This window comes from Phasianus colchicus, chromosome 9, assembly GCF_987193195.1.
Source record: "Phasianus colchicus chromosome 9, bPhaCol1.hap1.1, whole genome shotgun sequence".
Classification (NCBI taxonomy): Eukaryota; Metazoa; Chordata; class Aves; order Galliformes; family Phasianidae; genus Phasianus; species Phasianus colchicus.
The window spans coordinates 9,672,375-9,697,171 of record NC_143444.1 but is presented as its reverse complement, the minus strand read 5'-3'; the positions used below and the strand labels follow the sequence as shown (position 1 = coordinate 9,697,171).

The following is a 24,797-nucleotide window of genomic DNA, read 5'->3' as shown; positions in this document are numbered from 1 at the left end:
ACTGCAGAAGAGGGCAACTAGTACAGCTTGCCAGGGCCTTTTTAATGCCTCCTGCAACGTTATGGTCATAATGTTTCCTTGGGCTGCTGTGATCAATACATTTGAGACGCTGAACATGTCAAAACCACATAAAACATTTATTAAGGTGGAATTAAATGAGCACGCGTGAATCAGTAACCTAAATGGATGTTATCCTTCAAGGATGCCAGACCTGAAACCAGGCACGAGTGAAGCCCCAAGGCACTCAGAGCTGTGCTTTGGGGTGGGAAGCTATCCTCCTTCCCCACCTCTGCTTGGTGCCACCTGCTCTCACACACTGCTTCCCAGCCTTCCCCAAGGCACTGCCCATGAGCACCTGCAGGTTCCCTCTGCTCAGACTGGTGGAAAAGCTGCAAATAAAGGCTCATAAATCAATTACCCGAGTGACAGAATGTTATTAGATACTTGGGAGTTAATTGTACAGATGCTGATCGCACGTATTTTAATGGCACCAGTAGAGATGTAATATATAATTCCATAGGTATATTCCAGAATAATTTAGCAATTTAATTAATTTTTTTGCTAATGCCTTCTGAATCACCTGCACTCTTCCTCCTAGGGGGAGAGGAGGCAGAAACTTTTCCAGCCAGTCAATCTACTGCAAACTCAGGGCTGTTGGAAATGACTCTGCTTTATTTCTCCATGGGTTTATTCCCAGCAGAGAAGCCCCCACCACAAAGTGCCCCCCAGGCAATGGGGTGCCTGAGGAGAGCTCGACAGCAACACAACCAGCTGATCCTAAATGTGGAAAGCTGAACTGGGGCTGTGAGAAATGCTTTGGACAGATCATGATAGATTGAGAAGATGGAGGCTAAAATGAGTTGTGGATTTAGGTCAAATTCAAGGAGCACAGCCAGGAGAAAATGTGGAAGGAAAATGTAAACAGCAGCAGGCGTTTTATTCCAGTCTCCTCCAAATGAAATGTGTGGTTTAAAAAAAGCAAAAATATCCAGTTCTCTGCATTTGCAATGCAGTTTAACTGCTTGTATCCCCTTTTCTTCCCATCCCAAGCCAAAGGATCCAAGAGCTGCCCAAGCCCTTGGGACACTGCTTCAGCTGGGCAAGTGATCATTGGCTTTTGGGGACCAGGACAGAATGACACAAGAGATTTGGGCCACATACAAGCTGCCCTTCCCCATGTGGCAGAAAAGAGACCACAAGAAGCCATCATTCTCAATGGGCTTTTATTGTCCCTCTGGCCCTCGTTTCCCACCCCATACCCAGGGACTGAGCCCCTCATCACCTCTTAGGCACTGGAGACCTGGGGACGTCCCTGTGGTCCAACACACAGTCTGGGGACACTCCCAGTTTTCCACTGCCTTCCCAAGCATTTCTTTCTTTCTTCTTCTTCTTCTTTTTTTTTTTTTTTTTAAATTTGAAATATTTTATTTTAAAAATATAGTAGCTGTGGAAAGCAGCCCTCTTTACAAATGCTTGATGCCAGAGTGAAACGCATCGTTGCCATCCTGCTCGGTGCCCACATGCACTGGCATGGGAGGGGCCCAAGGGCAGGAGCGAAACAGAGAGACCCTTCCAAAAATAGAAATATTGTGCTGAGTCGTTTCAAGTGAATGAAATCCGTAAAACACCAGCATGAGGTTGGCTCCAACTTGGCACGTATTGCTCCCGGCAGAGCTGGGATGGGGCTGTCTTCGCTGCCACCTGCCCGGGGAGATGCTATAAACAGCAAACGGTAAATGGGATCATTGGGATATGAGACATCTATGGTCACAGGATTGACTGGTTCAGACACCCCACCCTCCCCCCCAGCCCATACACCCATGGCCCTGTCCCCACATCATAAAAAGGTCTCCGGTAACAAAATCTTCATTCCAGACTTGGGGTCAAGGTGAGGTGCTCCAGGAGTAAAAAGGGACATTGCAACCTCAACAGCCCTCGATTGGGAGGGGAGAGGCTGGCAGGAGGGAGAGAGAAGATTAGCTTGTTCAGGTCCTTCTCAAGTTCATTTGGTTTGACTGGAGGACTCCTAGGGTTATACCTGAGATGAAGACGTCTAGGGGACACTCCATAGCTCAATTACAACGTGGTTGGTGTTTTGTGCCTAGAAGAGCCCTCACTGCTGGCATTTGTCCCTCACGCTCAACCTAAGCAGCCAGAGAGCAGCAGCACCTCTCCTCCACTCAGCACGGAGTATCGGAACCAAGGCCCTGAGCCACCACCCATCATGTGTCCAGGATCTCGCTGGTGGGTGATGGCTCATGAGGGATGCCCTGCGTGCTGTGGATGGTCTGGTTGTGGGACAGGGAGTTCTGCTGGAGCTCCAGGGCGATGGCATTCTGGGGGAACTCTTTCACCTGCCTCTTGTACTCCAGGAAGGTGCACGCCTTGGTGGCAATGGCGATGATGTTCTTGCCAATAAAGATGGTGGAGACCCTGCTGTCCTGGAACAGGACCATATTGATGGCCCGGATGAAAATGGTGACAATATTAATGGTGACCAGGCTGAGGACAGGGTAGAGCATCATCTTCTGCGGGGCGATGTGCTCCCCTTGCATGCTGATCTCACTGAGGGACACGCAAGGCAGGATCAGGAGCAGGATGTAGCAGTAGAAGAACATGAGCCCCTCCGCCCAGATGGGCAGGCCGGTCCTGTGCGGCTCCCACAGGTTGGCCTGGATGTCCAAGATGTCCAGCAAGTCGAGGGCCACCCAGAAGAGGCGTCCCCGCAAGTCCTCTTTCTTCCGAAAGGTCCGTATGTACTCCATACTGTCCAAGGCCACCAGCACCAGGTAGAGCCCCGGCACGCAGATGGAGAGCAGCAGCGTCAGGGCCTTCCTGGCCACTGTCTCCAGGTTCTTCTTGTCCGCTTTGTAGTTCTGAAAGATGAAATACAGTTTGATCTCCAGCACAAAGATGTACAGGAACCACAGGATCATGGCGTAGCCCCGCTTGGCTGTCTTCACCTCCGCGCCCACCCACACCGCAACGTAGCGCAGCACGATGAGGAAGCAGATGTCCCCCACCAGCACGATGATGCAGACCCCAATCTTGCGTGGACCCTGGTTCTGCTCCACCAGGTAGGCGTCCATGAAGGCCATGCTGGTCATGATGACGATGGTGGTCAGGCAGACGTGGCGCTTGTCGGGTGGTGGCAGCACCATGGTGAGAGCCTCACGCCGGCACTAGGGGAGCAGGCCTGCCAGCAAGGTGCGGGCAGACATCAGCGTGGGCACCACAGGATGCCGTGTCCCCACTTGAGGAGCAGGCTGCGGAGAAGCAGCAGGTCAGCTGGCAGCCCCGCTCTTCAGGGCTCTGTCCTGAGCCCCTGGCCAGCCAAGCAGCCCCAGGCACCTTCCTCTGCCAGCAGCCAGGGCTCACATAGCGTCCCTGCTCTGCATTCCCGTTGTCTCCAAACTCTCCAGCCCCATGTGGCAATACACTCCTGGCCCCAAAGCCTCTCGCAGATCCTTGGAAGTGTTGCAGGAACTGAGGCGGCAGGGAGAAGCGGGCTGGTAGAGAAGAAAGAGGAGGCAGTCCTGGACTGAGGGCGTCCCTGTGCACTCACAGGGAGCCACCTCCACACCGATCCTGGCAGGGCTGTGCCATGCCCAAGTCAAACACCATGAGCTCCTGCTGCCTGTGGCTGTGCGTGTCTCGCTCCATCCCGTCTCTCTGGAAAAGATGGCAGAGAATGGGCATTAGGGACCCTCTGTGCCATGGGACAAAAGCCCCCCAGCCCCTCAATTGGAGCCAGGCTCCCACCCACACACCCTACCAAGGGCATACATCCAACACCACAGCCCATGCATACCTTAACACTAAGTGGCTTTTTCATAATATAATAAGGGTTGGAAAAGACCTACAAGATCACCTAGTCCAACCATGCCCACTAACTATGTCCCTCAGCGCCACATCTCCATGGTTACTGGTTACTACTGACTCCAACACCTCCCTGGGCAGCCCATTCCACTCTATCACCACTTTTTCAGAGAAGAAATTTTTCCTAACATCCAACCTGAACCTCCCTTGACACAGCTTGCAACCATTACTTCTCATCCTATCACCATTATCTTGGAGACCAACCCCCACCTTGCTACAACCTCCTTTCAGGTAGTGAAGAAGCCTAAGAAACCTCAAGACACCAAAACCTTGCCCTTCTGTGCATGAAGAAGCTGCATATGTTTGTGGATCCTCTCCCAGTTGGGACAACTGGTGTGCAAAACTCATGTCTCAGGTAGGAACTGCTCAGGACCAAGGCAAGGAGCCCAATGGGAAAGATGTGTGTGCAACACAGAGCTTCCCAGCATGGCAGGCACTGCACCCCAAACAGCCCTGCATTCACCAGCAGGCAAACTCGCAGGCACCGCTTGTTCATTCTGTTTGTTCCTCCTTTGGCTTTCAGGTTAAAAAAAATATATATAGTCACTGCTGCAACTGCTTTGAGACTTCTGCCAAGTTTTACAGGGGATTTACAGCCAAGGATGGATAATTCCAGATAAATTAGGTCTTTCAAAAGGGAATGGTGTTTTTTTTCTCTCCCCTTTCAGAGTTTATTCCTTCCAAGGATTGTGGTTAGTGGAGCGCAGTGGTTCTCACACCAGCACAGGTGCTGCAAGAGCTGTGCACAAGAGCCACTGTTCTCCCCACCTCCATCCAGCCTTGCCTGTATGAAAACAGGGAGGTCTCCACACTGAGTGATGCATGACTGTCCTACCGGGAGGGGGAAGTACAAGTCCCCTCGGAGGACTATTACAACAAACAGGTGGTTTTTAAACAATCATTTTAAACAGTCATTAGTTGGGAAGTCCCACTTCATAATTTTTAAATGACATTCCGAAGCCACTTGAGAAACGTCCTGGATAAACAAGAAAATGAGTTTGTCAGACAGCCACAAGAGCACATTGGAGGCAAATATTTGTTTAGACATGTATTCCCAATACTTTCCTCCCAGTGAATTCCTGTAAATAAAAGTGGGGAGGTACCACGCAGTCCCTGTCACCTTGGGAGGTCCCAGCACAGAGCCCCCCCAGGGTTGGGCTGCTGCCACACACATCCTCACTGATGCCTGAAGGCACCTCCTGAACCCAGCTCTACCTTGAAAATTAGCTTAAATTATTGAAGTGATTTGAATCCTGTCTATAAATAAAAAGAGGAGCGAGCGAGGCAAAAGCGTACCCATTGCGCTTCCCAGGTAGTTAGGATGCTGCATTGCTTAAAGCTTCATTTGCACTTTAATTGCATTGATTTATTCCAGCTTTCCTGATGTAAATCTGGAGGTGCCCTGCAGAGCTGCTACCGCCTCCCTCCTGCCTGCAGCTCCTCCTCTCCCTGCCCAGAGCTCACCCCTTGAAGTGCCACCGCATCCCCATGGGCGCATCCAGGGGTCCCCCTCTGGCACTGCCATGGGATGCTCACAACCCAGGGTCGTCGTGCAGCCAGCAGCCCCAGGGATCTGCATCCTCCCGGGCATCTCAAGAGCATCCTGTGCAGGAAATGAGATTGAAGAAGAATTTTTCCGGGCCCTGCCCACTAATTGTATCTGAAGGAGGAAATAGCCCTCTTGCTAATGATTACATGTAATCTGCCGTGTGGGCACAGCAAAATGGGAAGAGAGCTGCAGACTGTTCCCAGAAGAAGCAGAGCAGTGAGGCTGGCAGAGGAATCAGCCCCTGCCCACAGCAGTGGGCAAATCCATGCTGCACCCCTGATCCTGGTGCTTGTGCCCCTCCAGGGCTGTGCCTGCTCACAGCACCCAGCTGGGTGAGGTTAGACAGACACAGGGGAAAAAGCCCTCACAGACATTTCAGATGCTTAAATACAGTGTTCAGAGAAAGTAAATGAGTCATTTGGACTGGAATAAAAATGTAAAAATTATAATGCTCTGCTTCAACGCTATCAAAACAATTTCCCAATAAAACATGTGGCTCCAGTAGCAGAACTGCTCAGTGATTCCAAGGCAGGTGCACTTGTAAGATCTCATTCTGATTAGCACCAAACCCCAGACCTCCAAGCGCCCAAATCCCCCCAGTACCCACAGCATGGTGCTGCTACCATGGGAACACCCTGCCCTGGGCTGGAGAGGCAAAGCACCACACACAGATTGTGTGATGATCAGAGCAATGGGACCCTTCCACCCACACCTGGGTGCTGTGGACGGGAGCTGCACACAGCTCCACGCTCAGCTGGTAATTCCCTGGTGAAACAGCCCGAACCCAGTTGGCCACTGTGCTCCATCCATCCAGAGCTTCGGTCTGCTCAGCACTACCAGCAGGCACAGATCTGAGTGCCAGCCCAAGGCAGAGCAGGGGCACCAAGAGCACACAGCTTGCAGCTGAGTTCAGTAGTTCAGGGCTGCTCTTTTGCACACAAGTCACTGCCAGGTCCTCAGATAACCTCATATTATTGATATTAGGGGAAAGAAAACCAAGATACCAGTGAGGAGCTTTTATAGAGCTGCTTTTCCTTCTGCCTGGGCAGTGCTGGTTGGAGGCACACAGCTGTGCATCCTCCCCCCCCATCCCTCTGCACAGAGCTGCAGGGAGTGAGATGCAGAGCATTGGACAGGCAGTCTGCTGCCAACAGCCTGCCCTCTAATTGAGAGCAATGGTTATGCTCCCAATTAACACAAGGCGGCTGCAGAACAGGAGAATCACAGAGTCATGAAGATTCAAAGAACCTCCAAGAACACCAAGTCCACCCACCAGCCCACTCCCACCTTGCCATTAAAGCACATCCCTCAGTGCCACATCTCTGCTATTCTTGAACACCCCCAGGGGATGGTGACCCCATCACCACCCTGGGCAGCCTGCATCAGTGCCCAATGACTCTTTCTGAAAAGAGCTTTTTCTAAAATCCAACCTGAACCTCCACCATGCCAGATGACTTGCAGAATCAAGAGAACTGTGCCTCGCTGTGCACTCCGTGAATTCATTTTGGCAATAGGAGCCCAGTGTTAATTACCGATGGCAGCAGCTCCTCGCCACCAGGCTCAGCAACACAGCTCCCATGACACGTCTTCCTGCAGACACTGATGAATGTGGCAGTCCCAGACCAAAGCTGAGTCACTCATAGGGTGGGCAGTGACACAGAATACTCCATGAGGCAACATTGGTACCCACAGCTCCAACACCGCCTGGGAGATAAACACTGCACCCACCTCGATGCACTGCAAGAAACATAACACCAGCCCCAAGGTCAGCAAGAAGACATTTCTCTTCCTCTGTTTTCAGCCTTCCTCCTACTCACCATCTAATAAATCCAATAACATCCGTCTTGCTGGTGTCTAATTCAATCGCAGCGCCCAGAAAGCAGACTTCTATCACTCAGAGCTGACCGGCTGCATCCTTGGCATATGAGCCTGGCCACAGGGCTCTGTAGGCAGCTCCAGGAGAGACCAATTACTTGGGATCAGCACTCACCCTCCCCATCCATTGCACACTTACAGGTTTTCCCTGGGTCACGCCTAATGGAATTATTGAGATGCTTGAACAGTGTGGTCAGAAGCAGCTGACGGCTCCCAGCCTGAGCTCTGGGCAGAGCGAGGAGCTCTGTACTCCATCTGAGGACCAGGTTCGATAAGCTGGGCTCTGACTCCTGTCCTAAAGGCAAAGGATTTCCAAGATTGCACGGCAGCCATCACCAGGCCCAGCTCTCCAAGCACACTTTGGGATCGCCATGCCGGGTCACGCTCAACACAGTGGGATTCATGTTCCCAAAGCTCCCTCTGGCAGAGATGTTTGGATTCAGCTGTTCATTTCCATAAGCCATTGGCTTTTCAGGTTTTCTTTGGTAATAAAATTCTTCCCCCATGCAAAAAAAAAAAAAAAAAAAAAAAAGAAAGAAAAAAGAAAAAAGAAAAATACATATAGCCTTTAAAGAAAAAAAAACTGAAAATGCATTGTTGTCAAGGGAAAGCTCTATGAGGACAAGCAGTGGAAGGGGCTGCCCGCCGTGCTGCAAGCAGTGCCCGCACCCTGGGGGATACGGCAATTTGCTGTGTGGGAGCTCACTGCCAAGGAGATGAAATATTTACGGCTGCTCGCTCCTGCTCTCCGTCTCAGGCCGCGGTGCCTGATTTGTTACAAATTTACATGCATGTTTAAAGACATCTTTCCAGCGCTCCCGAGGACAAAAGGTTTATTTCTCTGCGTAGCGCTTTGCCATCCCTTCTCCTCGGTGCCCGCGTTTGTCCCCGTCCTCAGTGCTCATTTTCCTCCTAGTAATGATGATCATTATACGAAGAAAAATGGGTCATTGACAGCGGTTGCTCCCCAAATGAAAGGCTCTGTCATTAACATTCCAAACCTGGCTTCCAGCCTCAGAAACAGCTCTGGGTATTCGTGCATCTCTGAGGATGCAAAACCCCTTCCCTCGGTGCTGTGCGCCCTGCGATCCCAGCACAGTGTTCCCAGCCCCTGGGATCACCCCCAGGGGCCCAATGGGATGCGTCCCCTTGGAAAGACAACGCTATTTCTGTGCAGAATTGTTGTGCGCACAGCTGTAAGGCAACGCTGATCTGTTTCGAAGCTTAACAGGCTGCTGAAAGATGCTATTTAGGGATGGGGAACTACTAACACCCCACTGTGATATGGGAGGCATAGGGGATGCTCAGAGGATGAGGGATGGAGACAGATCCAACATGGCCAATTTGGGAACTGTTTTTAAAAAGGGAAACCCAACTCAAGTTGCCAACTTCTGAAGTCATCTCTTTCGAGCATCTTTTTTGCATTTTATATCATAGTGTGTGTGGGAAGCTCTTGCTGCTGACCACAACCCCCTGAAGGCACTGCCATTCACTCATCACACAAATCACTGCCAGCCCTGCCCTGCAGCTGCCAAACACCACAGCTCCAAGCGCTGGAGCTGCAGGAGTTGGAATCCAGGATGGGGGTGGGATGTGGGGCGCCCCCAGGGCAGAGCAGCATCATCCCTCACCTCCAAGAGATAAGTTCGTTTCAGTCCAGCAGTTTGGCTGGAAATCCAATACAAATTATTTCTCTTTGCCCACCATACAATTATCTGCAGTGGGGTTTTTGAGCAAAATAAAGAACTGTGAAGAATGGCTCAGAGCCAATCTGAAATGCTTTGTTCAGCCTGAAAAAGCTGTCCTTTCTCCCGGGGCCGTTTTACCCTTCTCCTCCTTCCACCCCTCTGCTGCTAAACCTTAGATTGACTTCAAAACAGCACAGTGCTCAGGCTTCTCAAGAAGAATAAAAATGACAAGCAGCACACCGGGTGCATGCAGCCCATGCTGCAGTCTGCTCCCCCCAAAAGCAGTGCTCCAGGCTGTGGCACAGACTCGTTGCTCTTCTCTGGACATGCCCCAGGGCCTCAATTGTAGCAAATATTCCAACACTGAACACAGCACCCAAGGTTCAGGCTCACCAGAGCTGAGTACGGAGGGACAACCAAGTCCTGCAGGCTGCACTGCTTCTGATACAAGCCAGGATGCCACTGGCCTTCTTGGTCAGTCACCCGGGCACACTGCTGGCTCACATTCAGTCGGATGTCAGCAAGCATCCCCAGGTCCTTTTCCACTGCACAGCTTGCCAGACAGTTTGGTTTACAAAAAAAAAAAAAAAAAAAAAAATCCCCCTTGTGTAAATCAAACAGTGCACCATGAGGGACCAGATGCAGCTGCATGGACCTGCCACCACCAGCCTGTCCACAGTGCTTTGATCCCCTTTCCCAAGGAGCACAGGCTCATCCATCCCACGCATACGTGGCTTAGGCTGCAGCCCTGCACGGAGCATTCTCAGAAGGAGGCAGAGAAAGAGGAAGGAGGGACAGAGCCTCTTACAAGAACCATACGCACATCTGCCCCACACCATCCCACAGAATTCACCGTGCATCCTGGCTCCTGTTAGACAGCATCAGCAGCAGGTGAGATAGTAGATGGACTGCTAGAAGTGATGCTGGATGCTGAGATCCCATTGAGCAGGGACCGGCACGCAGCCCAGGAGCACCCAGCAGCCCACCGCATTATGCTGGCAGCTGCTGCCTCTGGCTCCACACCCCCTGCATACACAAAGAGGGAAAATGGGATGGGTAATTTAATCTTATCCCACTAGAAGCACAGCAACAAGCAAGCCTGCTCATCCTTTGCTCAATGTTTAGCCCAAGAGTGTATTAAAAACCTGAGCTGGATGCTCACCAGCCCTGCTTAGCTAAATTGCAAAATAAGGGAAATTCTCCACCATCAACCAGGACAGATCCAGCCTCTTCCCAATCCCCCTCCACTGTAAATTCACAGATAGTGACGGATAAAGCAGTCACAGTTCACTTATAAATAGTTTATAAAAGGTTGGTAAACTGTTTCTGGATGCTTTAATGAGTAATTAATCAATTGCTGTGGGCCCAATAGGTCACAGATTGCTTACAGCCATCAATCACTGCTGATGAGCTCATCAGCATCACAAGTCCAGCAATGTGTCTTAACACATCTACAGAGAGTTAATAAATAATGAATGAACTATGCAAGTTCCCTCAATTGAGAGCTGCAGGAGGCCACCAAAGATGGCATTCGTGGGAAGGTGAAGGAAGCACCACAAGCCAACATCTGCAAGGAACAGAGAAGTGAGCAGGGAGCACTCGCAGGAGCTGCAGTGCAGCAGCACAAGGCAGTGAGGACACGGTGCTTGGCCTCCTCATGGCAGCGCTTTATTATCGTTAACGGGGAATAATTCTGGATTATAAAAGCAATTAAGTGTAAAAATAGGTAATGAGCCATTGCCTGTTGCATCCAAAAGTTATGAAAACCCCTCATAAAATGATCACCCTAGCATACAGTCGGACCTCAATAATTTTAAAACGTAAGATGGAAAACCTTGCTGATAGCTGTAGTGTTCGTAAGACATTCAGATTCATCACTGCAGGCTCTCTTGTTATTTTCAGGTCTCTATGAGCACAGAGGCAACCACAGTAGACTCTGATGTTTTGCACCGAAGACAAATGACAAGAGAACTCGAACAGAACCTGCTTGTGGCTCACCTAAGCGCTTGGGGCCAAAACAGATTGTTCACAAGTGGCTTCACCATGTTGGCAATATTTTGAACAGCAATCCAAAACAAAGCTTTGCTTGCTGGCTTCTAAGCCTCGAAGATGAGCTTGGCTCATGGTTAAAACCTTGTTCTGCAGCCACGAGTGCGAGACGCTTCCCACCAGCTTCCAGTGCCAGCCAAAATCCTCAGTGAAGCAACTAGCTCTATGCTACTTTTCCCAGAGCGCTTGAGTAAACCTGAGCACATCCTGAATCCCTCGGGGCATTCCATAGAAAGCTCTGGTTCTCCCCAAGCACTCACAGTGGGTACAAGAGCACGTGTGCATTGCCAGAACCCCTGCATCCCAAGGCTCTGCTCCCTACCGAGGTGGGTCAGTGCCTGCCCAGCACCCCGGTGCTGATCTCAGCTCTGCTGGCAGCCCATCTTAGGACCACTCTTTGGCATCCACCAGCTGCTGCTGCCCAAGGAAATAACCTCAATTATAATGGTATTATTAATATTAATGCGTTAATATTGCAGGGCATGACGGTACCCATGCAAGGAAGAGAAGGATTGCTGGCATGCAGAGCGCTGGCTGAGAGGGCAAGTGAGACAAAAAAAAAAATATCATAAAAAGAGCATGTATACAAATATCTAGTTTTGTATATATATATAAATATAAATACATACGCAGTTATGCTAAGCCAGGGAGGCACAAAGTGGATCGGCTACAGTCCTGACATCCTAAAATTAGGTTTTATGTAAAATAAGCACTCGTTTCATGTAGGGTGGTTGGTATTAAGATTTATTTTCATCCTGACTTGTATTACTGCCTGATATGATTGGGCACAGCCCAGGGCACATGAATACGGTTGCCATTCATAACATATACACAGATTCATGACCTAGCTAGCAAGCTGAATTGCCTCACAACCTTTTTTCCGCTGCAGAAAGCTTAATAAGCATGTGAGTCCCAGAGCAGGAGAGACTCGATGTATTTGCTGTGCACGAAGAGCTCTTGAATGGAGTTGTAAGAGCCAGGAGCAGCTCTCACTGAGTGTCTCCAACCCTCAGAGAGAGTTCAGCTCCAATAGAAGATGGGAGAGAAACAGATGGCTCCAGAGGAGGAAAGATATCACGGGGCTCTGCCAGTCCCTGTCCCCACATCACCCCACATGTTTTCACTGAACCACGCGTGGCATTTCTCCACAGCTTTCTGCATCGACCTTCACAGCTGCCATGGTGATGAGCACCACAGAGAAGCCTATAAATATCACGGATGTGCCACACGCTGGCCCTTTTATGGGCTCTACTCTTTTCCATTTACTTATATGCAAGACATTTTACAGGACAAGTCAATTAAGCCTGACAGCTGGTTGACAGAGAATTCCACCCAGCGACGGCTCACAGACACTTTGCATTAAGCACAGTGACATGATGCAGTAGACCACTACAAGCCACTGGTGGCAGATTGCACTTGGCCAATTCAAAAGCTTTCATCTGACATTTCACCTGATTTCCAGTAGCACCCCACTATCACCCAGTGCTTCCACCATCCCAGTGTAACTCCCAGCAAGGCAGTGCACACCCCAGAGGAAAGAAACTCCATCCCCAGAGATGCCCAAGGTCAGGTTGGATGGAGCCCTAATCTAGTGGGTGGCAACTAGCATGGGTTGGGTGAGCTTTAAGGTCCCTTCCAGCCTCAGCCATTCTGCAATTCTAAGGGCATAAGGAACAATGCAACCCCCTTCCTCATAAGCAAACAATTCTTGCTCTCCAGCTTCTGGCTGTACGGTCTGGCTTGCAGGCCCAGTACCTCCTTTCTGATCTTTGATCTTGAATGATCTAACAGTACTGAGGAAGGCAGGTGCCACATAAAATCACATTCATTCACTTGAAAACCTCAGTTTCCCACAATTTTTCAAACTGAGGTAGTTTTGATCAGCTCCAGTTTGATGTTGAGCTGATATCTGAACCTGGTCTAGAAGGGTAATGAACATCAATGAGTCCCCATAGCGTCACCTATGCCACCAGAGCTCAATGCCTGTTTGACCTCAGGGTTGTAAGCCCAGAGTAATAGTGACAGCTCTTCCCTTTCTTTCATCATTTTCTACTTTGATGGCTGCTGCATTTCCCTTTGCTATTTCTTTTCCCTGAATAGCTTTATTTTGCCTGTACCAAAGGAAGCGGCTGCCTCATTGCTTCGCATAGCTCTTCTGCAACTACAGATCCTGCACCAGCTCTGAGCAGGAAGATGAGCTCAGAGTAACGCTGCTCTCTCCCCATGACTTTGAGGCACAGCCTGCGTGGGGCTTTGGGTGTCACCAGCACAGCCCCTTGCACAGGGGATGGGGGCTCACCACCCTGCGCAGCACGTCTCATGGGTGCCCCACACAGAAGAATTCCAGCAAGACCCATCTGGGAGCTGGATATTTTGCAAAGGGATTAAAACAAAGCTTTAAAACAAAGCTTTAAAACAAACCAGGAGCCAGAGAGCCTGCAAGTAAATGAATTGCATGGAAGCTGCCCAGGAAAAGGCTCTAGAGTAGCAATAAAAATCTTTGTTAGCACAAATGGGTATGGTGGCAGCAGGCTGGTAAGCCCAAGAGCAGGCATGCAGCCTCACAGTGCACAAAGGGGGAAACAGCAGGCAGATGAGATCTTGCTCACAGAGGGAGAGGCAGCAGGAGCCTAAATCCAGCTCTGAAGGAGAATCAAAGTGCTGCGGCCCACAGCAGGGATCAGCTGCTTGGATGGAGGATTCACCTAGCCTCGGTGTAAGAGGGGGCTCCCACACCACCAGCAGTTCAGCAGGGGTGCTTTTAATGTACACAGGTCCAGAGAGTGTACCCAGCTGTCCACACTTTAAAAATGCAAGAACTCACAATCTTTAATAATAAAGTTGCTATCAGTCTACACTTGAAGCTCACAATGCTAATGAAGGGCAAGGGCTGGAGGGGGGTGTAGAAAAGCTCACACAAACCTGCTGCTGCTGCAGAAATTAACCTGCAGGAAAGCAGGACATCAGCCCAGAGCAGGGCAGGCCGCAGGCTGAGCTGCCTGCTAATTGCCACAGGCTCTAGGAGCCTCCTGCCTGGTTTTCTGCACCAGCACTGTGCATGAAGGTGGGCTCAGTGCAACACTGCTCTCTCCCCACAAATTCAAGGCACGGTCTGCAATGGGCTGTGAGAGCCACTACCAAAGCCCTTTACAAAGTGCCTCAGTCTCATCTCCTGTTTGCAGACAGATTTTTATATTCTATACTTATTTCCTGAGGGCCTTCATTTGGGCTCATCATCCCCAAAGGGATCGATAGGACTGCAGCTGCCGCCCCAGTATCTGCAGCCAACTCACCGAGTGGCAGCGGGGCCGTGGGACGGAGCTGGGACTGGCGGCCAGGACTGCAGGCAGGCAGGAATGTGGGCAGGCAGCCCAGCTCCTGCGGGAGCCAAGAGATCACTGGGGCCACCTTCAGAGTCAGCACAATGCCTTTGGAGCCACCTCGACCCACCCCAGTGCCCAGAGCCAGGCCTGACCCTCAAATACATCTCACCTTAACCTGCTCCCCAGGCTCCAACAGAGCCCCGGGGGAGAACAAGCACTGCACTCTGCCAGGGACATCTCATACAGTGATGGATTCTGCATCTTCTTATTAACCTCTCCGAAAAGCTCGGTGCTATCTTCCATGGAAGCAATATTAGGTTAAGCAGCTGTTGATAACTTATCTCCCATTATCAGCAATTTCATTCAAGGCCAATATTTACTCACATACTGGAGGCATTGCTGTATTCCCAGTAGCGTTCTTTATGGAGTCAGATGAGAGCAGCTTTTAGCATACCCTCAGTGCTTCAGAGGCCCACATTACCCAGGCACATTCCTATGCTATGCGTGAAAAGCCCTGCCTGCACTGCTGGTATAGGGCAGCCCCAGACATCAGAGGGGTCTGTTCCATGCACAGAAAGAATTCAAGGAAATCACCACAGGAAAGCAAGCTAAGAGTGAGCATCAAGCCCTGCACCAACTGATAGCAATCAGGTAATCAGCTATTTAAAACAGCTGTGACTCATTCATTAGTGCATTTGGAAGTGCTAACAGGCATGCCCTTAAAATCAAGTAGGGCAGCTAACTGCCTTTCCATGCTCCTTTTTCTTTTTTTTTTCTCCTTTTGGCCTGTCTGTCAAGCACCACCTGCATGCCTCATAATTTTTCTTCTGTGTCTCAGAGTGGACGAATGCTGGTTTTATCTCTAACCGTGCAGTTATTCTCCCTGATTTGCAATAGCAAACCAACGATGGGATCACTAGCAAGCTCCTCACGTGCCATCAAGTCATGCAAGCCACACTGTACTTGCATTTATACAGAGATTGGTGGCCTGCACTTGACTTCAGCCATCAGCCCAGCACCCTGTGGAGCCCTGTGACTACGCTCCATCCCTGTGCTGGCTGGGCAGAACCTCATCACCAGCATGGGATGAGCCTTGGTGCGCTCCTGCTGTGGCCAGCAGCACATCATTAGCTTCCTTTGAGGTGTTTTGCCAAGGAGCCCCACCTCTTCTTTATGCCTTTTTCTGCTATCATGACGGTGCTGCAGAGCCTTAGGCACAGACCAAGACCCCACTGTGCTGCATGTGGTGGAAGCAAAGATCAGAGAGAATTTGCATCCTAAGAAATGAGATCCCTGCAGCCTCGTTTCTCCCCGCACCATTTGCCAGGCGTGGAAGTCCTGCAGCTCGAGCACAGCACGGAGACCAGAAGCACAGTGTCTGGCTCTCAATATCCCCCAGCACAGTGGCACAGGCTGCCCTGACCCCAGCCCTGCCTGCAGGTGGGAGCAGGGCCAGCACAACCCTTCCAGCACTATGCACTGCGATGACAAATGGCACCTCGGTGGCCCCCGTGCTGCTGTATTGTGCCGCTGCAGCTTTGGAGTCGTTGAACTGAACCCTGATCTGTAAGCAAGTGACAGCCCCAGGAACAGCCAAGGGCTGCCGAGAGACCACAGTTAATGCTCAGTCTGTGCCACAAGCAGTGGGGACATTGCGAGCACGTCCCCTGACTCAGTGCCCAGCTGTGGTGAGCTTACAGCCCTCAGCATTGTCACATCCATCACCAGGAATCTCCCAGTTCCCTGGAAATGCAGCGACAAGCTCTCTGGGGCTGGTTTCAGCAGTTTTATTCCTAGGTAATAGCCCTCTCCCTCCTTTATAGCTTTGTCTAGACACACGGTGAGCAAATGCTATAACCACCCATTGGAAGAGCCCTGCTACCCCCCCGTTCCTGCATTTCGCATCCGTGCGCTGAGCACATGGGGCACTCGGTACCAGAGAGCTGGGTGTGCCCCATCCCTGGAGGTGCTGGAAGGGCCCTGGGCACTCAGATGTGGTGGGGGGCTGCCAGCCCACAGCAGGGGTTGGAGCTCAGACCCTTCCAACCCAACCATTCTGCAACTCTACAACTCTAAGACTTGTAGGGCTGCAGCCCCGGTACGTGGATGTGCTCATGGTGGCCCAGCTGCCAGGAGGGGTGGTGATTCCATCCCCTGATGCAGCTTGTTGTCGATTGTTTTGCAGTTCCTGTGTGTATTCATGCGCTGCACAGCACTCAGCGTGCTTTGAGATGAAAGGTGCTTTCACCAGCACTTGTTTCCTATTATAGGCCTGGGTTTGACACTCCCCCACCCTCTCATCTAACTTTCCATACAAAGCACTTCTCACTTTTTCATCTTTCTTCTGTGGGCCCTTGCCAGGAGGAAAAATAAAAAGGAAGAAAACATATTTATTTCCTTTTGGAAAGCCTGAGATTAATCAGACTCAGTATGGGGGAGGCTCTAACAGAGGTGATTCTTTAACAAAGAAGCATGCACCCACTCTGCATTCTCCACTCCTTAAAAATGGCTGGTGCCTGAGGAAAGACAGCCTTTGGTTTGTGCTGTTAACGAGCCCAGTGGATGTTTTAATTAAGTTGGATGGGAATTTTCAGAGTTATTTGATATGAAGATGTGAGCCTCTAAGAGCCGCCTTTGATGCTTGAGTTGTGTGATAAACACTGGGTGAGTCCTGCAGGGCTGTAGTCCTTCAGCACTGCCAACAGCTGCTGTTGGAGCACACCGAGCCCCACTCCATGCCTCCAATGCTAGGAGGGGTCCAAGGGGACGAGCACACCTGGCTGGGGCGATGCTGCCCTCCGCATGCCCTGGATACGGGCATCCCACTCCAAGTGCTGGAGTGCACCTGTCAGGAGTGCCCCAGTGCTGTGGGACGGCTCGGCTGCGCCCTGCAGCTCCAGGAGACAGGTAGGGAAAACCAACTGTGGGAAATGCAAATGCCTTCCGCCGGGATGCTGCAGGGAGAGATGAAAGCCAACTCCATTTGCATTAGTTCCGTAACTCTGGATGTTTTCCCTTTCCCGTTTAGACTGGAATTCACATACACACACACACACACTTCTGCCACAGAGCTACCCGGCTGCCAGCTGCTCCTCCCGGGAGTTCTGCAGAAATCCCCACTCCCAACACAGAGCTCAGCGAGCCCACGGCCGTGCCGTGTTCCATCCACAGCTCCTGTGCAGCTTTGCGGGGGGTTGGCAAAGAGCAAAGCAGCGACGCCGTGGCCCACAGGCACAGGGGCTGCGCTTTGCGTGGCACGCAGCGAAACGTCGGCAGCAATCAGTCAGCTTGTTAAGGCAGAGAAACAGCGAGAGGAAAACATTCGCTCCCTGGGTCTGCGTGGGAAATGATGCAGCAGTGCTCCCCCAGGTGGGTGCGGGCTGCACGTTGCTCTCCTGGGGACACCTCATCTCTGCCAAAGCTGCGTCTTCCTGGGTCCCCTCTGTGCTTCTCCATCAACAGAAAGTGCCACAGCCACAGGAGGGCACAGACTGTTATATACATGCAGCCTTCAGAGCTACAGAGGTAAGCGGGATGGGGCTTGGGCTCCTAGCCCTGCTGCTGTCTCAGCCAGAAGTGATTTTCTGCAAAACCTGGCTCAAGCAGACAGCCTTCATTCCGACAGCAAACACTTTGCATTGGAAAGCACGGAAATACGTTCAGTCCATTCTACTATTGGTTGCAGCAAAACCTGTAGAGAGCCCTCAATTCCCGCTTATTCCATTCTCCATCAGCAACAGCCAGAAGAGAATTTCTGGGGGAGGTTTTTGCACGCAGCAATGAGCATCTTGCATTCCTGCGGATAACACCAGGCACCCTCCACACCCACTGGGTACCCAGAGGACAGAGAACATGCCACCTGCAGGGGTGGTTGTGGGGAGGAGGGCACAGCATCCTCCCACCACCACACACACAGTGCTGAGCTGTGCAGCACAGGGGCTCAGACAGACACAGAGGGGCTGGCACTGGCAGTGGGGATGACGGTGGGCTCAGAAGCATCCAACAGCTCCCAAGGATACCTCAGGGTCCTCCTCATACAACGCCAAAGGTGCTGCCAGGATTTTGCACTGTCTGGCTGTGGACGCTATGGAGAACATAGAAATTTTAGCTCCTCTTGAATATGTTCCTCCCTCTTCTCCCATGATCTGAAGGGGTTCTGGCTCCTCTCTGCCCATACAACACTGCACACAGCTAAAGAGGCATACCCACTGCGGGACACACAAGCCCTGGTGCCATCTGCCCTATGACAAGTGTGGCAGTGGCACATCCAGAACGAGGACGCTGGATCCCAATCTCCTTCAGACAAGCAGCAGTCAATGGGATCCCCAAGTGATGTGCCAGGCTCAGCACAACCCCCACACGGCTCCAGAAGATCTGTGGACCCACGTTCTGTGCCCACACAAAGTCACGGCTCAGCTGCACAGCCCGGCTGCTCGATGGAGGGTGACAGCCTGCTGCCAAGGAGGGATCAGGGGGGGCTGCACACAGGGATCCAGCAGTGCTTGAGTGAATGTACCCGGGAGAAGAAGAGATGCACAGCCCAGGCACCTGCTCCTGGGGGTGGGCTTGGGCAGAGGAAGGCAGCAACAAACAGCCCCTCAGGGAAGCACTGAACCCAAGGCTGTGCCCATCCTCACTTTCTGCGGCCATAGAGGAAAGGATTCCCAACAGAGGGACCCAGAGCATCCTTCCCATCCAAGACAGCATCCTTCCCTGTCCCAACCGCTAAAAGAGCTGGAAGGAGCCCGAATTCTCCGGAGAGGGCAGGGATGGAGCATGGCACATCCCCCGGCCGGGGCCTATCGGAAAGCATTCGCTCCGTGGGGCGAAACGCCCCGAGCAGCCCCGAGCATGCCCTCGGGGGCACCGCGCTCTCGCAGCGCCCTGGGCTGAAGGCAGCTCCACGGACCTAAGTTTGCTCCAGAAGCACCGGAGGCTTCTCCCTGTTCCTGGTACTCAGCCTGCTTCATCCAAGCCCACGCCTGGAGGCGAGGGGAGGGCTGCGGGGGACAACGGGGGAAGACCCATCGTCGCAGCACCCGATGTCGGCGGGGATGCCCGGAGCCGCGCCGAACCGCGGAGCTACCCGTTGCGGTGCCTTACCTGCGGGCAGCCTGCGGTCCGCGCAAATCCGGCTGCGGCTCAGGGCGGGCGGGCGGCTGCCCCCACTCCTCCAGGGGGCCGCGGAGCCCCGCCGGCCGCCCGCCGCTCAGCCCCGCCGCCGCCCGGGGGCTGCGGGCCGCCCCGCCGCCGCTCGCCGCCCCTCCGCCGGCCCCGCACCGCGCTCCGCCGTCCGCGGGAGGCGCGCAGGGGGCGGGAGGCGGGGCGGAGCGGCGCGGCTGGTGGGTGGGGGGCCGGTCCCACCGCCCCCCTGCGATAGGCAGATGCCCTTCCTCCTCCCGTCCCCTCTCCCCGAGAACGAGCTCATCCCGCAGGACCCCCCCCTCGCCGCTGTCGCTGCGGGCTCGGGCTGCTCCCGTCTCCGCCGCGGGGACCGCTGCGGCCAACCCGCGGGGCTCTGCGCCCCAGGGGTGACTCAGCTGCTGCGGCAGAAAATGGGGAGGGGGCATTCGGTGCCCCTCACGGCAGAGCTCCTGCTCCACCCCCACGGGGAGTGCAGGCAGCAAGTGCCCTGCTTCCCTGCCGCTTCTCCAGCCTGACTCCCTCCTGCTCCGCTCTGCCCCCCAGCCTGGCACTGCCAAGGAGCTCTGACCCCAACGAGGACACCACGTCCTGGTTGGGCGATGGGGTGATGCCAGGAACAATCTATGCAACCGCTGTCGCTCACTGGCACCACGCTGAGCCCCTTAGACTGCCCAGCGCTCTGCTTCTTCGTTCCACGGAAGGCACTTGGGCACGGCGGGGCAGCCGTGTCCCCAGCGGGGTGGCTGCATCCCCCAGCAGTCCCCACTGTTCATCCTTAGCACCATAGCAATGTTCAGCCCAAGCACAGCAATGCGCTGAGCAGCAGAGATGCCCCCACCCCAGCAGTGATACCCACGGACATTTGGCGTTGCACCTCTCCTTTTCCCGAACTTCTGATCACTTTGCGAGACAGCTTGCTTGCTTTGTGGAATTCCCAGGGAGTGTTTTGGTCTCCGAGTGTGAAGACAACATTCTCAGCTGTGTTTGCAGTTGCTTTATGAAATAACAAATCTTCGGCACAGTGCCTTTGGTTCCTGCCAGAAGGACTGAGCTGGCACCGCCCGGGGTCTGTGCAGGGCTGGGAAGGGCTGGTGCTGGATGCCAGCACTGCCACAAAGGACAGCCCTGCAGGTTTAGATGAAGCCGTGCAAGGAGGAAGCCCTTCCCAAGCAAAGGGGTGAAACCAGATTAAGGCAGTATGAGAATGCTGGTTTAAGCCACTAACTGGATCAAACTGCAAGCGATGCCTTTCCCCTGCGCCTATCCCTCCATCGCCGCGGGAGAAGGAGCTTTGCCTGGCACAGCCAGCAGCCACCCTCCCACATCCAGACCTGCCTTATCTACGCAGCCAGCCTCAGCCTTCATATGAGTGCTCCAGTAGACTGCGGGGAGGGAGCTGCAGCCACGTGAGGCATGGCAGGAGGGCCTTGCTGTGAGCCCAGCCATGCATCGTGGCACCGACCCCGTGCACGCCGCAGGCTGCTGACCCTGTTGTTCCTGCCCCAGCCCCTGAGTCCAGCTGCCTTAGCCGTATTCGGTGGGATACCACTGCAAAGTATCGCTGGGTGTGGAGAGTCTAACAGCAAAGGAAAGCACTGGGTCATCTGAGCCGGTTTAAATCTTAAACAAGGTTTAAGGATTTCAAGGGTTCCTGTTTAGAAAAAAACACGTTCGTTCATTGTCTGTGTCATAAATCTGCCCATTTATCCTGCTGGAGCTGGATGAATAATTGAAGAGAGGTTTGCGGCTAATTGATTTGCTGATCAGCGGAAAGAAATCATGAATAATTTATCTGACGAATATTACCCAACCATCCATAAAGCTGGTCAGTTACTGAAAATAATTAGTTGCAAACACTTCATTTCTCAGCCAGTGGCTCCGTGCATTTCCAAACACCCATCGCACTGTGCAGTCCCCAGCAGGAGCAGAATGATGATGGTGCTGCCCTCCAGAGCAGCCCAAGCACTGTCTCCCTGCAGCTTCCCATGCAGGCTTCACAGTAGGATTCAAACATCCTCAATCGGGATGAAAGCTTCATTTTGCTCCCAGAGTGTTGAGAAGTGGAAGTGCTAAGCCCCAACCCCACCGCAGCGCTTACGTTCCCATCTCAAGGTGACTCCAAAGAGTATTCATTCAAAGGCCATTTGGTGGCAGAGGAGTCCTGGGCAGTGCTGTGTGTGTGACACCATCTGCTCCTGCTTCTCCTCCAGCCACAGCTTGGCTGTGTGGTTTAGCCCCACAAAAGGAATCTGCATGCCCAGCCTTCAACGTAGAGATGCTGCTTGTGTGCTGCACAGCTTGCCTGGCAAAGGGTTGGAGCAGAGCAGGTGTATCCATTTTTTAATCTGAAGCACTGACACAGCCCACATAATGCTGCTGCTCCTCCTACACCTTCTTGGCATCCTGCAGCCTTGCAGCACCTGGTTCAGCAAACTGGCAGCACCTGTGCAGCCACCTCTGCTGTGCTCCAGAGCAGGAGGAAAGAGGAGATCTTGGGCTTTCTCTAAAACTACAGTTTATTTTCCACTTCTTCCACGTCAGGATTTCTGAGAAACCAAACCATCTCTGGAGGCTCTTCATGTTATTTGCCTTCCAGCAGAAATCTTATCCAATTCTCCCATGGCTGCAGATCTGGTGGGGGCAGTTCCCCTCCCTCCGCCTTTTCCACCCCCAAGCCATACACAAGCATCCTCCCCACTGAATAAACATCATCTTTGCCCCAGACATCCTCTCTGAGTGATTTCCTGAGCTCACAAGCATTAGCAAGTTTGCTGTCTCTGGGGCTGGAGACAGCGAGCAGCGGGAGCTGAGAGCTGCCCATGCTCCTTTAACAAGCTGCTCTCCTCTGGGAAGGGGAATCTCCTGTTCCAAGCAAACTTGGGACAATTTGGAAAGCCCTTCAGAACTTCCAGCATGTTTAAATTCAGTGGCAACAGGAAGCTGCTCTGAGCATGCAGGCTTGCTGTCCCCATTGGGGTGCAGGGCGATCCCTCCCAGCCAGAACCCCTCTGGTTTGCACCAAACCCTGTACCGTTTGGAGGAGGGATTCCTGGGAAGCTGAAGGGCTGCCCAGACCCAAATTTGGCCAAAGAACACCCAGGAGAGAGAGCTGGGCCTCAGAGAAACATTGCTGCTGCCTGCTGTGAGGCAGGATGGGCTCAAGGCTCATCTCAGCACGCAGCATTTGTAGCCAGGCAGGTGCTTGACTACATATCTCCCTTTTGTGCTGGCTGTCAGCAAAAGCACGCCTGCTGTGCCCTGCATGATGCCCAGTGAGAGGGCAGGGCTGTGGCACGGTGGGAGCTGGGGATGGAGATGCTTGTGTCTGGCTGTGAGTTTGCACGTGGGTTCTCAGAGCTCAGAGAAAAGTGATGTGGAGGAGGAGAATGGGTTCTGCGGCCCAGGCTTAGCAGAAAGGAGGGCAAAAGTTTGCTGGAGACAACCTAATTGATCTTAATGAGACAGGAAGGGCTTTGTGCTGCAAACAGCGGTGTTTGTTTTGTGGGTCTAATGCGATTTCTGTCTGGGTTTGATTACTCTGGGGAAGTCCTCTGGCCTAATAAACAGAGCCATAGGGAATTAGGGCTGATCATTTCAGATACTGCTCTCAGCCTGAAACAGCGCAGCCTCCCAGGGTGGAGGCTTAGCAGGGAAAAGGGGATGGGAAATGATTCAATTAAGGGCTAATTACCTGGCTGCTCCAGTGGGCGGGCAGTGCCAGGTGCTTGGGGACAGGGTGACAGCAGGCTGGTACCCTTGGGCAGATGGGAAGCTCTTCTCGTGCCTTCTTCTGCAGTCAGTAATGATGGAAGCCATGATTTCCAACACCAGTTTCAAGGGAAAAATTGCTTCTGAAACCCTGGTCATTTGAATGGTGACTTTTCCTAGAAAATGCTGGATAATTCCTCTAAACTGAGAAATGAGATGGCGGCACGGCATTGTGCCTGTTTCTTCTTGGCAGCTCCTTAAATGCAAAGGGAAAAAATGACTCTGAATTTCATGGCCATTGCTGGAAAAGCAGCCCTCTGGAGAGCCATGAATGCTTCTGCTCAGACATCCCCACGAGGTGATATCCCCACCTGCACCAGTGCCAGGCGATGGTTGAGGGAGCTGCCCCCATCTCAGCCTCAGCTGAGATGCTGAAACCTGTGTGCATCAGCAAAGCCCTGTTTCAGTGCCATGCTTCCAGCTGCTGCTGCTGCTGCCCTCAGAGGGACGCGAGCCGCCCGGGTCGAGCGATATATTCTTATGGAACAGGGAGTATTTGAAGAAAACACAGCAGTTTCTCAGCGCTTTCCTTTCAGACAAGCAAAACTCGGAGACAAATGGCAGCAAGCTCTCCTGCGTCAGTAGGAGGGAAAAGAAAATGCTTGCTTGTCTTTCTTAACCTTCCTTCCTTGTTCTGTGTGTGGCCGCTACGTGGCCCTGCACAGCTGTAGGGACCGGGAAAGCCATCTCCCCAGTGTGACACCCCAGCCTTGGGGACAGGCAGTCTTTTCTCCATTCAAAATCCTATAAATAGAAGCCAGGAGATCTTGCCAAAGCCTCCACTAAAAGGCAGCGAGCTCGAGCTGCAGAAATTTGGAAACGTTGGTTTTATGGAAGCCAGTTTGACCTTCGTTGTGCCCCCATTTACATTACGAAGCGGTGTTTAGTTAAATGATGGCTTGCTCCTTCCTCCTGGGGCTTCTTTCTCATTCCAGCGCACACGGAGTGAAATGAAAGCTGCAGAGGAAGCACCAACCTGGCCTTTCCCAACGCCCAGCACTTCACTCACAGCCTGAGCAACGTCACTTTTTTAATGGAGCTTTCTGTCGGGAGCATCTTAAAGAAGTTGCTATTAGTTCCATCATCACAGAATGCAGATGATAATGAGATCTCAGGTGTAGGCAGGCACTACAGAGCACAGTCACCTTGCTTTGCCTCATGCAGGGCGTCGTGCCTTGCCCCACTAGGGTTCTGCCATTAAAGCAGAATGGCTATAAGTACCCCAAGAGGCTCCCTTCATTCACACGGCACAGATCAGTCTTCTGTGTTAAAAACCCATTTAAAGTTCCCCAGCAAAATGCATGGATTTGCAAGGTTCAGTTGTATTAATTCTTTGCTCAGACGTCCCATGGATGAGCAAGCACAGGATCCTGCCCTTGCACTGCTCCCTTTCCTGGGGAGCGGAGCACTGGCAGCAAGCGGTGCTCTCACAAATAGGTTACTGGCTCTCTGTGTGGGGAAAATGAGTTTATTTGCCGTGGAGAGAATGGTGAATTTGCATCTCAATGAGCACTTTTTCCT

The 24,797-nt window shown here is 52.5% G+C and overlaps 1 protein-coding gene across 6 annotated transcripts; it reads right to left on the bottom strand.

Moving 5' to 3' along the window:
- Positions 1-1,206: 1,206 nt before the first annotated feature.
- Positions 1,207-20,381, bottom strand: TMEM121 (transmembrane protein 121). Of its 6 annotated transcripts, none has more exons than XM_090146116.1 (2): positions 20,365-20,381; positions 1,207-3,672 (listed from the first exon to the last, which is right to left on the bottom strand). In XM_090146116.1, the coding sequence occupies exon 2, from the start codon at positions 3,159-3,161 to the stop codon at positions 2,223-2,225; it is 939 nt and encodes a 312-aa protein (XP_090002242.1). In that variant the 5' UTR covers positions 3,162-3,672; positions 20,365-20,381; the 3' UTR covers positions 1,207-2,222. The 6 variants fall into 6 exon arrangements, with proteins under 6 accessions (XP_090002242.1, XP_031451614.1, XP_031451612.1 ...); XM_031595754.2 differs by lacking the exon at positions 20,365-20,381 and adding an exon at positions 19,467-19,602; XM_031595752.2 differs by lacking the exon at positions 20,365-20,381 and adding an exon at positions 14,748-14,923.
- Positions 20,382-24,797: the final 4,416 nt, after the last annotated feature.